Genomic DNA, 15,173 nt, shown 5'->3' with positions numbered 1-15,173 from the left:
TCATGTACCTATCTCACACATCACATACATATACATTTATCTAAATGTAATATACATTTAGCCTTCGATCATCATGATATATAAAATATATTTAGAATCTGTATTTCCAATTTTGCCTATACAGACAGTGGCATTATTAGCAAAATTTTCAAAACAATATTGGTAGATGGATTTTTTTTTTTTTTTTTTTTCCTTTGTTCACTCCTAGAAGGAGCATAGGGCTAGTGCATGATTTCTCATGCACTAGTTTCATAGCGTCATAGGGTTTAACTAGGTAGGTGACTAGCCTGCCGTAGAGTAGATGGATAATTTTTGTTAAAAAAATACAAATATGGAAACAAATTTATTATTCACAGTTACATAAAAATACAAACGTTTTAGTTGAAGTCTCTCAGAGTAGACATTTCACCACAAATAAAGAAACGTATTTCATCAATAACCAACATATTTTCAAGTTTTTTTAGAAATCCGAAAAGTTGTGACAAAACACAAAAAAAATTACACGAGGAAGTTTTAAATTTGGCTTCTTATGATTCTGTGTTTAGGACTATTTAAGTAAGTACATGTGAAATTCATTTTTGTATGGAGTTGTTATTTTTGTGTTTTGAGGTTGATTTTCTTTATATAATGTACATAGAATTATAGAGCTACATATTATTATTGAATAGCTCAGAATATTATTTTTGTATATTTTTATATTTAATAAAATTCAAAATCAAAGTAAGTGATATCTACATATTATGTTAAAAAACCAAAAACAAAATCACTTAAGTAATGAGTTCAAAAATGTTCAAATTATTCTTAGAAAGGGGTTTTTTGTATCCATAATTTACAAATCGGAACAAGTGGATCTAGTTTAATAGACTAGTGGAGCATCGGAGCATAAGTAAACAAAAGGTAAAAAGAAGTTCGGTTCGGAGCCCAAAATAACAGCTCTGCTTTTGAGTTGCAGAGCCAGTGCTGCCTAGTCTTTACTGTAACATATTTCTCTGTTTTACTACTTTTATATTCGCCGTACTAATTCCTGACTGGTACCAATTGGTAATTTTAAGACATCAAGTGCCGTTTAGTGAAACTTTTAAAGGTATAAAAAATTTTTAAATTTATATACTGTGCAGGATTAAATAGCAGTAAGAACTGTCATAGCAGTTGAAGTATTAGTAAGGAGATTTGTTTTGTACAAAAGCACTAAAGCGAACTTAATTTAGCCTTAAGTGCCTTCTTTTACTTACGGAATGTAGACACAAAAACACGATATAGAAAAACTAATGGCTAGTCAGTTTGACTAGTTTTGGAAATTTATGACTATCCATTTGCGTTTTAGTTGGGTTAAAGTTTAATAGGTCCCTTAAAGTTTTGAATAGTAAAAACCAATTGTAAATGAGATATTATTTTAATTAATTTACTTTCAAAACAAATAATAGCCTAAATAAATTACAATTGCGCCATTTTTGTCAAATATATTTTATTATTCATTTATTAATATTTTCAAACTTTGTAACTATATAATAAATTTTATGTACGTGCTAAAACTAAAATATAAATAAATATGATGAAAATAATATAATATGCTATTATTATTAATTTTAGCCATTTACAGATTTTTTACAATTTTGTATTAGTATAAGAGTACTAGACAGCTGTTGAATAGGGGTAGTACCTTGATTCTACAATGTTTTTCTTTAATTTAAAGTTTTCTGGATCATTTATTGCAGCAAAAAATTCATCACTATAATCGTTTCCAATTGTAATATTTTCATTTATTTTTATATATGGCCCAATACCTTTATTAAAACGAAGAGTTTAATTTAATTTAATTCAATCTGAATTTTATAGTAATGATAAAAAGTATTTGCGAATAGGTAGTAGAAGTGTCTATATTGTATGATAACTACATATTAAAAAATTATATTCAACATTTAGGTATATAGGTACATATGTACAATTAATTTTATCATCGACTCCAAGGTCATATCAACTGAATAGATTTTAATTTTCCACATAATATTTAGTGGATAGAACAAAAAACTTAAAAATCTGTTTCGAGCAAAATTTGTAAATGCACATTATTTATGTTTTTTTATGGTCCATTCCTATGTAAATACATATACACACATATGCATTATTATGTATACCCTATGCACCTCCGATACCATGTACGAAATAACAAAAAAAAATTCACTCGAGGTGAAACAAAGAGCTCAACTTTCGAAAAAATTTCACATATTACATTTTGGGATACGTTCGGATCTCGTGACCAGATTTCAGTATATGGCAATTGCGATGGGTTTATTTAAGATATCGCGCAATGCATTTTAGCTGTGTGTACTTTATTTATCAAATATTTAAAAATAATTATAAGTGTCAAGTATTTAAAAATAATTAAAACGTTATTATATAATTTTATACTTTATAATATGCCTTACCATTCATTGGCGATAATTCTACATTATCAGAATAAGTTGGAATGCCCTTAATAGCAAATGACGTCCATATATTTACCATCTTTTGAATGATCTTGGTGTCATGTTCATTCACATTTTTATAATGATATGGAAATAAATAAATATAATCATCAGAATGATGAACCCCACCATTAAATGGATAGTGATCCGTACTTAATTCATAACCAAATCTAGTATTTGCACCTTCGTAATCGAAAGTATATAAAAATGTTTTATTATTTTTATAAGGTGAATTCATTTGTGCGAATGTTAGTGCTGGTGATTTAAAATATAATACACTGCAAAGCTGAAATGTAAATTAAATTTTAAACAAAGAAAAATATATTAAAAAATTAATAGAATTTAAACAGAAATTTTAATACTGTTTTGAATTTAAAACTTTCCCGTATTTCCATTGAATCTGAACGTTTTACGAAGATAAGCAAAAATGTTCTGTTTAAATTTTGATTTTACAAAAATAAGGCCTTTAATGCATTCTCAAAGAAGTCAACTCAAAAGGCTTATGGACATTTTTTCAAAAACAATTAATGCCGCCAGAATTTTCACGTTATTCATGATTTTGGTCGATTGAAAGTATTGAGCATTGAAAAATTGCTTACTCTAGAGAAATTTAAACCGGAAGTTAAACATTAAAATATTTTTACTTACATCAATGAATTCTGGTATCAAATCCTCAAACGACTTATCTATTTGATTTTTATTTGAAAAAATATCTCTGTAGAGTAAATTTTTAATAATGCCTGTATTATCATCATTAGCATTTTCTACAATTAAATTAAATAAAGATTTTGCATCTATATTTCCTTTCATATGGTTCATCCATTTATCAAAAATCACTAAAATTAAATAAGAAAAATATGAATCAAAAAAATTTAAATTATAAAATTATAACATTTTAAATTTAAATTATAAATTTATAACTGCGATTATTCGAATTCTTACCGCTGAGAATAAACGATCCATCATGTTTTGTGAATCCTGTCAATGCAGTGTATTTTTGTTTAATATTGCTAGCTAAAATTTTTGGCAATTTTGGTAATATTCCTCCTAAATCACCTAATGTTATACATAAATCATTTGAACTAATTAGTAGCAGATCTTTAATATCGGCACTCAATAGACATTTGTTAACATTTTCAACTGTAGAGCAATCCATTTTTTCAGGTTCACAAATTTTTTTGCAAATATCTTTTGCAGTTTTAATTGGATTTTCATTTATCGCCCATGGCGCGAATATTGATCCTGATTGTGCAATGACTTGATGAAATAATTTATGATTTTGTATTGATGGTGTTAATGTTAATAAGGTTACCATTGCAGCACCAGACGATTGACCAAATATAGTTATTTTATTTGAATCACCACCAAAAAATTGTATATATTTTTGAATCCACTTCAATGCTAGAATAACGTCATGCATCCCAGCATTTCCAGGTATAAGATCAGATTGAGTTGAAATAAATCCAACAACACCCAGTCTATATTGTATAACAGCTAATATTACATCTTTTTCTAAAAGAAAATTTGGTTGATATTCTGCTGCGGACCCATTTGAAAAACCACCACCATGAATGTAGACCATAACAGGTAATTTTAGTTTCTTCTAAAATTTAATTTTTAACAGAAATTAAATGATTCAATACATAAATTATTTATTGCGAAAAAATAAAATTGTAAGAGGTATTTTAGTAGTACTACTAGAAATTTTATATAACCTACATATTCTATTTTTAAATTAAATAATATGTATGCCTTTAAATTAACATAATTTTCTGCATAACAACATTTACTTACATTTTTTGTGAATATATTGAGAGTTAAACAATCTTCTACATTATAACTTTTGTCACTAGTTTTATTTAACTTTGTAATTTCTGGACAAGGACGTCCATATTGAGATGCATCTAATATACCTGCCCATGGATATTTTGGAATTGGAGGCTACATTACGAAAAATTAAATAATTTAAAAAATTTATTTTAAATTAAAAAATTAAGTAAATTTCTTTTAGTATTTTAAAATTATTTAAGTTCATTTGATATTGTTAGCCAAAACCTACGTATGTAAGTTTTGTAGTTATAAGTTCATACATATTTTATATTATTCAGAATTATCTTAAGAATATGCATAAAATGCATATACGTGTACATATGGATGTATGTACATGTATATAAAGAGTTGAAAATCTTGTTTTAAAATCAAGTGTTCATTTATTCATAATATAAGGCATAATCATGTTTACTGTTATAAGTATAAGTACCTAGCACAAAAAAAATAAGTACGATCAACGACGTCATAAAGATTTTATTGTTTAAAGATGCATGTACATATATGTATACAGACATATTAATATTGATTGCAAGTTTTTTAGAATACTTATTATTTTTATTATGTTGCACTTTTTTATACCTAATTAAATTCATATGAACTTATGTAAGTAGGTCATTAGATATGATTTAAAATTACCTTGAATCTTTGTATGCCACTTGGTGCTTCTGCATATGGTATACCCAAAAATTGTAAAATGGTTTTATTTGTCCATGATGTAGTCGTTCTCGACCCTAATAAAAATCCTTGCCCTGGTAATCCAATTAAAAGGTCATTTTGCTGTGCTGTTGGAACAGGTGATGATTTTTCAGTAATTAATACACTTGTTGTTTCAACATAAACTATTAAACCAATTGTAAATATCAATGTACTTGTTAATAGTAAGCCGGCTGCTATCATTTTGAATTTGAGTGATTTTTTATTATGTTTTGAATTTGATGTTAACAAATCATTTACGGCTTTGTTTTTTGTTGTATTTTTCAAAAGATCAAGAGCTGAGTGTTCTGTTTGTTCAACTGAATATTGAATATTTTCTGTCATATTTATGATACATTCCACTATTATATATAGGGTAGCGCGAATTAACAAAAATTATTTAGACAAAAGAAAAAAAAAAGAAAGTAGGTATGAAATTTGAATAAAATTTTTAGAAAAATAAAACAACTTCATTTTTAAGTACCTATGACTCGAAAAATAAAACTGTATAAAATATAATATTCGTAGTTGCCTGAATATGTATATACATAATATGTGTATAAGCATAGACCCAAAGAAAATATTAATCTAATCAAAAAAAGTTGATCTACACATTTTAAATTTACAACAGTATCTTTTGAAAGTATTGAATCCTGTCAAGTAAATTATCAGCAACAAAAATTTTTAGTAGAGGCATACATTTAGATACATATGTATGTAGGTATGTATGTAGCCAACAATTTATAAAAAAAGATTAATACCTACCTAAGTAAATACATTATAACTATTCTTTACACATAAATTACATAATTCATGGTTGTAAAATATTCAACTGCATTTTTTACACAATAAGTACGATATGTAAATTCAAAATAAATTATTTTTGTATAAAAATTTTCATTCCTCGAAAAAAAAATTTTCAAAATTTTTTCGATCCAACATCATTTAAAATGATTTTAAATAAAGCAATTTTTTTAAATTAAAAATTATGAGTGTAAAAGATTTCGTCTTGTACTGTATGCTAATTATTATTTACATTGCAATCAAAGTTGAAAAAAAGATAACAGCAAAACTCAAGCCGTTTAATGGATTTCATTTTGGATGTTTCAATATTAAATAGGGTGTTTAAAATTATTTTTTCTAAAATACATATATCATTTTAAAATTAAACTTAACAATATTTAATACTCTCTAATGCAACGTGAATATATGCGTTGCATTAGGTATCCATTAGATGTCCATTTGCACAAATAGTTTAAAGAATTAATGTAAATATATTAAATGGTTAGTTATATATAATATTAACGTTTGTTTCTTAATTATCGTAATTTTCGTCAAAGTTGTATATTCAATAAATTAAAAAACGTGCGTACACACATCTATTTTAACATATACATATGTATGTATGTAAGTATCTCGGTATACATATCTATAACTATTGAGCTGCCTTTTTAGAAAATCTTTGCCCTCTTAATCCAATATAATACTATTGAATTAAAAAATTTACTTTTGAAAGAACAAAGTTAAATCGGATTTGAAAACCATAGTTTACTGCAATATGGGACATGAGAAATGTTATAATAAGATCAAAAGCAATGTTATAACAAGATTTCAGACTCGTAATTTGTAGGCATGAATAAGGGGCTGAACTTTTCCATTTTTTTTATTATACATATTTAAGTTCTTCGACAAGTATTAAGAATATTTACATACAAACATATTTTAAATAAAGTCAGTCCGACTTCAGTTTCCGAATACACCCTTACTATGTTCGCTTTCATACAAGCTGTTATTACGTACATATTATGTATATTATGTTTTGTATAATCATGTGTAAAATTAATTTAAATTTATGTTTATTTCATTAACATCGAGAAATTAAAAGACACATACTTTTCGTGATAGTTTGGATAATATTTAAAACATTTGAATTATCTAAAATAATGTTTCCTATACAATATTAATATTAGAAAAATTACTATCAAAAACTAAATCTTTTGCTCAAAATCTGTAACGTTTCACTCTATGTACTTTAACATATTATTATTATGTACATACTTGAAATGAATAATGAATTTAATACGCATTCAAAATACATTAACTCTTGCTGTCAGGTTAAACTGGAATAAAATAAGAATAAAAACTTAAAAAATAATCCACTACAATATGCAGTTTTAAAAAGCGTTATAAAAAATAATGGTAGAAATCTACGTATAAAAAGTTTAACTTACTCACTATATTAGTTTTAAATCTTTAATCCATCGTGAATTATATGTAATGGTGTGTGTTAAAAATACATCACTTACATGTGCTTATTTTTTTGTTTCGTTTCAAATAAATTACTTTAAAAGTAATCACAACTGGTCCATCTTACGGGAATTACGTTATCCTAACAACCTAACCTAACATAAATCTCTAAAGAAAATATCTTTATCAATAAGGGATAATGATAGCATCTGGGCTCTATATTCTTAATTGAATATTTTGAAAGAACTTAATATTATAAGCATGTAAGATTTTGAAAACTTGTTGAATTTATTTTAATATACATATACATATTTATGTAAATATGTGTACATATGTCTTTGAAAATGCTTAAGTATAAATATCGATGTACATCTATGCGATGTGTATGTGTATATATGTATGAACATACGAAGCATTATAAAGCCTCTAACTTTAAATTTGCAATATCGTAGATATGAAACTAAGGGCGTTTTCGGTTATGCACGCTGCGCTGAAAGTCCAACATTAGAACTAAAATTTCTAAGTTGCAGCGTTAAACAGTACGCAAAAAATTTAGCTAACTTTTTTTGTTTACGCAGGCTATAAATTCTGAAACTTCTAAATAATCTCTCGTTAGAAAATAACATAAATGACATTGTTTATGAAATTGTATCCTAACTTTTTGCCTCCCAATTTGCTTCAAAATAAGAAAATTTTAACTAGATTTAAAAACTTAAAGAAAACTTACTTTAAAACCCTTTGATATCTGAATCTGCAATTTTAAAATTTAAATTTTTATTTGAATTTTAAATTAAAATAGAAAAAAAATTTTGTGAGTTAGCGACAAATTTCATACTAGAGGTGCGCTACATATTTAACATTTCTTTATTGCATAGTGAATTTCCGAACGCACTTTATTGCAGCCAGTAATTTCCGAACGATCTATATTTTAAGTGTGTGTAGTCTGTTTTTTCGAATATACTAGAAGTTAGAACTATTCTAGAACTGAATAAACGAAAACCCCCTTAGGCTTTAAAAATTAAAATACATGTCTTTCTTATAAAAAAGTATTAAGTTGGAAGTAATAAAAAAATACAAGTGCACCCTAAAGTTAATTTTATTAAATATTTGCTAAAAATGTTTTTGAAATAAACAAACACAAATAAGTGTATTTTTCTTTAATTACACCTATTATTTTCACATTGCTTTACTTTACTACGATCGCAAATAATATAATAAACAAACATATACATACATATGTATGTATGAATGGATTGATCTGTGCACAGCTTAAATCGTATTCGTAATTCTACACATAAGTATGTATAAGGTTGTAGAGTTCAAGCTTTCATTCTAAATTAAAATACTTAAGTTTTCAAATTTTTCACATTTTTCGTAAAAAAGTCGTTATATTTTTTTACAAGGGATTTTCGATAATTCAGTAATAACTTAGATATTAACATAGAACACGTGAGATAAATTCAAACTGAAAAATCTGCAAAACTAGCAAACTGTTATTGTTCGAAAATAACAATTTAAATTCAGCGTACTAACTGCATTATGAAAGTTGTTGAAGCGTATAGAAAATATTTTAAATACATAATATGTTTGTGCTCATCTGTTTATACAGTTTAGTCAGTCCATATAGATCATAGTCCAATAAGGGTCAGCTGGTAGATTTTTAGGGAAGAGGATTTGTAAAATACACATATACTTGTATCATAACTGCAGGAACTTCATTTATATCCTTTAACTGCTGGAGCACAGTTAAGGATGACTATTGTCATTTCCTTATTAATAATGTTTTTCCGATGCGATAAAATTGCATTTCTCGTAACGGAGGGATCTTTTTTTGGCAGTTTTTAATTACAACATTACAAAAAAAAATTATGTTTTGAAGATAATAAATAATATTAACAAAATTACTGTAAAAATGCATTTTAAAAAAATATTAAAATTAGAACAAAAATGAACAAAAAAAAAATCTAATAAGAATTAGCTTTGTGTTTTGGTAAAAACTGAAAACCATCTGGAACCTTTCCTAGCAACATTTCACTAATTTTTATCCAATCACTACAATTAGGCGAAGACATTAGAGTTTCAAGTTCATCCCGTCCACAATACTTTTGGGGCCTTTGATTAATTTTTTGGGGCGGATGTTCAATTAAATTGTATGGCACGTACCGATATAAAAAGGATAACCATTCTAACAAAAACCTCCTTGTTGTCTCAACTCCTCTAGTATCAGAACCCCAATGCTCAAGCCCATAATTTGTATAACGTTTTAATATCTCAAATCGGTCCGAACTTGTTATGTCGAAATGTTTTTGCTCTTTAATTTCCTTGAATATCCATGGTTTGATTAAGGCGCCTCTTCCTATCATTATTGAGGACACATGTGGAGCCAATTCTTTTTTTTCATTGTAATCTAAAAAATTTATTATGTCGCCATTTCCAATTACTGGAATATTAACTTTTTGAGCACACTCTTCGATATATTCCCAATTCGCCAATTTAGTATATCTTTGCTCCCTTGAGCGTCCATGTAAAGTTATGGCAGCTGCACCCCAATTTTCAAGTTTCGGTAACAATTCGTGAGCCACGCTTTTATCGGCATAAATACCGGTTCGGGTTTTCACTGTAAATGGTATATCTTCTAATAGTGTGCTGCAACTTCTGGTAATAGTTTCTAAAAGTTTAGTTCTTCTTATTAAAGCGCTACCCCCGCCAGACTTGTAAATCAAATCAATTGGGCAACCAATATTGAGATCAATAAAATCAACGTCAACATTCTCGCTAACAAGTTGAACTGACTGTGCTATTATTTGAGCAGAATTTCCACATACTTGCACACCAAAAATATCTTCGGATTCGTGACGTTTTGTCAATGCCCACTCTTGCGATAATCCTTTGACTAGAGGAACTGAACAAGCCATTTCGCCACATGTTATATCAGCACCATATTCTTTGCATATTCTCCTAAATGGTAAATTTCCTACTGTTGTAAGTGGACTTAAAAACAATTTGTTACGAAACTTCTCACTTTTGCATTTTCTTTTTTCGTCTTCAACGATGCATCCAACCAATTTATTTGTATCACGTACATTGTCTTTTTCTGAGTGATCTCCAACTGCCTGATCATCGTTTTTATCAAATACTTTTACTAAGCTTTTAGCTTTTGAAAAATCATAACTATATTTCCGCAATTTCACTTGAAGGTCACTAGTTAATCCATTTTTTGATCTAATATTTGAAGGTTCAACAAAGAATTCACTTTTTTTGTTGTTAAAGTTTTCATCTATGTGTGACTTTGAAAATCTACATGTAAGTCCTCTTGGACAAAACCCTTTAACTGAATAAACATAACAAACTTCGGAAATATCTTCTGGCTTATTTTTCATATATTCTTCTATATTATGGGAATAAACGCAATTTTTAAATTCGCAGATATCATTTGTTGGCCCATTAACATAAACTTTACATAAGGCGGTACTTCTATCTTCTTTGAATACAGGACGACTTTTGTTCATACCTTTGCTTTTTAATTTTTTAGGATGTTCCCGTTTTTGAATTTTGGTCTCTGTTGTGCCATTTGAATTCGCATCTAAATCTAAGCATCTTTTTAAACTTGTTTTTTCGTTTTCGTAAGATTCATTTTCTGAAAGAAATTGCTTTTTTATATAGCAAATGCCAGGATCCATCCTTATGAGGATAAATCTACAAAGATATAATTTAATTATGTATAACGAATTAAATTGCACAAATTATTACTTATCAAAATTTAGAATAATAGGAGCAGTATTTTGTTATTTAACAAAATTACCACGTGCAGTATTTACAAACAATAAACTTTTCGAACAAATAGTTGTCAAACTGATCTTAGAATGACAGAATGACAATCATGCGTGAGAACAATACAATTCTTGTCCTAACAATAGACGTATTAATCTTAGACTGGCAGTAAAAAAAAATATTTTTCGACCAAAATTTGAAAACAGTACTTTTCTAAAAACCATTTTTATTTTTGCGGTGGTAGGTATTTTGTAAGTCAACTTTAATAAACTATTACTCAAAAGGTACTGTTTACATATACAGCAAAATCTAAGATATAATATACGCCCAGGTTTGATTACTGTAATATGTATATCAAAGTGAAATTATCTCATTTTCGAAGAAAAATTTAACAATTTGTTACGAATTGTTAAATTTTAAATTAATAAGACGAAAATTATAAAAAAAACAATAAGTAACCTTGGTATTACCTATACTACTGCCATCACACTATAAGATTAAACCGTAAATTTTGCCGTTTCATTTATTATAATAATTCATGTTATATATTCATATAACAGTAAAAGAGACACTAAATTTAAGCATATGTATGTGCATACATATGTATTTAATGTAACTGAAAGTGTATTACGTATGAGGAAAATATAATATACATTTCATATATGAATATATAAATATGAAAATACATATATACATGCATGCGTATAAATTAGTGAATTTTGAAATTTTCCAAGAAAAAATTCAAATAAGGTCGATTTTTTTGAAATTGAATAAGGTCGATAAATCTAGAACTTACCAAAATTAATTACAGAAATACTTATATAACTCCTTCTTTAATTAAAAAATAACCTAAAGGATATGTATGTTTTTGACTAGATCCCGAGTAACAATTTGTAACCAATAATAACATTTAATATTAAAGTAATAAGGTACAATTACATAAAATATAATATATGTAGATAAATTTGAAATTACTTTACATATGTACAATGTACGACACGCAGAAATATTTAAATAAATATTAAAAATATTTATAACGAATAAAATATAAATTTTATTCGTTATACAACATTTTTTGATAGAAATTATTAAGGGAAATAAATTTATTAAAAGAAAAAAACCATTGATCGTGTTTTATTTTTAAATTTATAAACTAAGTTTTTTTAAAATTTAGCACGAAGCGACCTCGTGTTCGATCCCGTTTCTTGCTAAACTTAGTAAATTTTTGGTTAGAAATGGTGATATTTTATGTTAATCTCATAAGGCATAGGAAATTATTGTACAAAAATTAAAAGATACTGAAACAGTTTTGTTGCGGTAACTGTCGACTGAGCAATTACAACCACCGTGGGCACCGGTAACTTTTGAATTTTTGTTTTTTTTTTTTGCGAAAAAACGAATGAAATGTTATTCGGGATATACGTATGTATGTAAAATAACTTATGTATCCGACACATACACGCATCAATCATAATATGTGCACTTATCTAACATAACATAAAAAATTTGTGTTGGCTACAATAAACCTACTTTATATAATATAAAAATCGATTAAGTTTAATGAAAAATAATAATTTTAAAAAGCAAAGAAAAAAAAAAATAATTGATTGATGTATGCAAATAGGTAGCACCTTTTCATTCCTAGACACTAAGTCAAAACTCATTATCAAATTAATTTCATTTTCTTTTTTAATATTTAATAAAGTTAAAATAATTTAACATTGGAATATGTTTTTAAAACTACATAATAGTTTTAATTTCTTATTAGCTTGAACAAATATTCAAAATATGACGGATACTCAAAAAATGAATTCTATCGTTTTTAACATACCAATTTTTCTCATTATATTGAAAATATTCGGTTTTTCACCTTTTTCAGTTCATCACAAAATTCAGACTATTCTTAATTTTCATTCTATATTTTTAATAATTTTAATCACGTTTATTTTTATAATAGCATTTTTCGTTAAAAATGTTTTTGAAGATAGTAAATTGTCAAGTTTAGTTAGTGGTCTAGTATTTGTATCTCAAAGTGTTGCACATATTACAACTATAATTCAATCCATTCTAACAAAAGAAAAACAATTTCAAATTTTTACAAGTTATAACGAAATTGATAATGATTTTAAAACAAAATTAAATCGTACCGTGAATTTGCGAAATATTCGAGTTCATTTACTAAATAAAATATCAATAATTTTAACTATATTAATTCTAAATATGTTAATTTTAATTAATTTTATTATAGGAACGAATTTTAACACGGTTTACTGGTATTCCTTTTTTACAGTACAATCATTAAGATTACGTGTTATTCAATGTTTTTCATATATAATATTAGTAAATGAACGATTTGATATTTTAAATGAAATTTTATTAAATTTCATTAAAGAACAGTATAATTACAAAAAAAGAATTTTCACTATTGATAGTGTGAATTCTTTGATTGAAAACAATAATAATATGAAATCTAATAAAAATATAGAAACTATTTTGGCATTGAAGCATATTTATAATGGACTATGGGATACGGTTAATTTGATTAACGAATGCTTTGGTTGGTCATTACTATCTATTATTACATCGTATTTTTTGGATTTTACGAGTAATGCGTATTGGTTATTTATGGCAATTGAAAATATGGCAGAACCAGAAACGATATGGAAATGTTTGGGTACAATGCTACCGTTAATTTTAATTATAGGCTATTTGTCGTGGGGATGTCAAGAATGCTCAAATAAGGTATAAACTATAACATGAAATAATTTTTATAGATACCTACTTATGTATAAATTTTTATTTATTACACATAGGTGTACTTACTTTTTATAATCTACATATTTAAATTGTGTTTTTTTTTTATTTTCCTATACAAAATTTTGAGTAGTAAAATAATCGTTCTAACAGTATACTTATTTTATAATTTATAGAAGATAAATTTTTAATTTTGACCTGTACATAATTTTTTATTTGTAACGCGAATTTAGGCAAGTGTGATTCGAAAAAATATTCTTGAATTTTGTTGAAGATTAAAAAGTATAGAAGCCTCTTATTAAATTCATTACATTTTCAGAGCTCGGAATTCTTATGTCTTTATTAAATAAAAATAAATTATTTAAATAAAAATTTAAGGTTCGACCTAATTGTTTTTATTTTTGGTGTATTCTTTTCTTTTACAATATTTTTTTACGTATGATATTTATATTTCTTGTAATTTCTTGAAATGAAGCTAAAAAATTCAGTGTTCTAATTAAACATTAATAAAAATTTGAAAAAAAGATGTTTTAAAGTAAAAAATACAGTATATACATTCATATAAAGTTTCGCCAAAAAAGATACAAGTTTTTTTTTTCTAGGCCGACTATATTCCATATAATATGTAGAAAATTTGATGACAATATTAAGGCTTTTTTTTATAAATATAGGGAGAGCGGACAGGAAATTTAGTTAACAAATTGGAAAAAAGCAATGAAAACGAGAAATATAATGCTTTAATAAGTGAATTTTCTTTACAAATAATTCATGAGCCAATCTCTATAACAGCAAACGGATTTTTTAACATTAATTTTAACTTGTTGGGAAGTGTAAGAAGGAAATTTTTGTCTTATACATGCATACATACATAACTTTAACATGCTGTAATGTTTTTTAATGTAAAACTTTTGTTTATTTCAGATGGCTGCTGCTACTGTGACATATTTAGTAATTTTGATTCAATTTTTATTAAGTGAAAGAACAATGTAAAAAAAAAACAGTTGAACTCTTCTTTGGTAATGTTTTAAATTAAAATGCACGATGTCCATTAATTTACACTCAGGCGTACTGACAGACATACATACATACGTATGTAATTTTGGTTTTTACTAGCCTTTGTTATGTAAATACCATATTTATTCCAAATAATAAAAAATTTTAAAATAACAAATATGTTTGATTTGAAATAACATTTTCAAATAATCCTATCCATAATAAAACTGTTTGCACGTCCATATTTATTGTGTGTGACTAATCTGTTGGTACAAAATTTAATTTTAACATCAGGTTTGTATAATATCGATGCAAATCGCTACCGTTTCAATCGTTAATCGCTATTGCAGTTTAAAATTCTTATGGAGCTTTTACTTTCATTGTAAAATTTAAACTCTCGTATACAGTTTAAAAACGGCA

At 26.3% G+C, this 15,173-nt stretch overlaps 3 protein-coding genes across 3 annotated transcripts; 1 reads left to right on the top strand and 2 right to left on the bottom strand.

The window, feature by feature from the left end:
• Positions 1-1,482: 1,482 nt before the first annotated feature.
• LOC129613523 (glutactin) lies at positions 1,483-5,546 on the bottom strand. The gene is made up of 7 exons (XM_055527629.1): positions 5,473-5,546; positions 4,932-5,350; positions 4,260-4,406; positions 3,408-4,068; positions 3,114-3,301; positions 2,427-2,751; positions 1,483-1,784 (listed from the first exon to the last, which is right to left on the bottom strand). The coding sequence occupies exons 2-7, from the start codon at positions 5,331-5,333 to the stop codon at positions 1,633-1,635; spliced, it is 1,875 nt and encodes a 624-aa protein (XP_055383604.1). The 5' UTR covers positions 5,334-5,350; positions 5,473-5,546; the 3' UTR covers positions 1,483-1,632.
• A 3,471-nt stretch (positions 5,547-9,017) lies between these two features.
• On the bottom strand, positions 9,018-11,094 carry LOC129613525 (tRNA-dihydrouridine(47) synthase [NAD(P)(+)]-like). The gene is made up of 2 exons (XM_055527631.1): positions 10,986-11,094; positions 9,018-10,931 (listed from the first exon to the last, which is right to left on the bottom strand). Exon 2 carries the CDS (start codon positions 10,913-10,915, stop codon positions 9,200-9,202), a length of 1,716 nt encoding a protein of 571 aa, XP_055383606.1. The 5' UTR covers positions 10,916-10,931; positions 10,986-11,094; the 3' UTR covers positions 9,018-9,199.
• A 1,874-nt stretch (positions 11,095-12,968) lies between these two features.
• LOC129613585 (putative gustatory receptor 2a) lies at positions 12,969-14,823 on the top strand (the record flags this gene model as incomplete). The annotated part of the gene is made up of 3 exons (XM_055527715.1): positions 12,969-13,748; positions 14,432-14,590; positions 14,682-14,823. Coding segments are annotated over 3 exons (1,008 nt in total), but the record flags the coding sequence as incomplete, so codon positions are not given.
• Positions 14,824-15,173: the final 350 nt, after the last annotated feature.

This window comes from Condylostylus longicornis, unplaced genomic scaffold (genome assembly GCF_029603195.1).
Source record: "Condylostylus longicornis isolate FDR11 unplaced genomic scaffold, ASM2960319v2 ptg000084l, whole genome shotgun sequence".
NCBI classification, from domain to species: Eukaryota; Metazoa; Arthropoda; class Insecta; order Diptera; family Dolichopodidae; genus Condylostylus; species Condylostylus longicornis.
Note: the sequence above shows the minus strand (reverse complement) of the source record. Positions and strands in the feature narration are given on the sequence as shown.

Excerpts from the sequence above, each read along its gene's own strand:
- LOC129613525 (XM_055527631.1), bottom strand. The coding sequence starts at position 10,915 with ATGGATCCTGGCATTTGCTATATAAAAAAGCAATTTCTTTCAGAAAAT.
- LOC129613523 (XM_055527629.1), bottom strand. The coding sequence starts at position 5,333 with ATGACAGAAAATATTCAATATTCAGTTGAACAAACAGAACACTCAGCT. Across the intron at positions 4,407-4,931 it reads GTGGCATACAAAGATTCAAG|CCTCCAATTCCAAAATATCC; the intron begins GTAATTTTAAAT and ends TTCGTAATGTAG. Across the intron at positions 1,785-2,426 it reads AGAATTATCGCCAATGAATG|GTATTGGGCCATATATAAAA; the intron begins GTAAGGCATATT and ends GTTTTAATAAAG.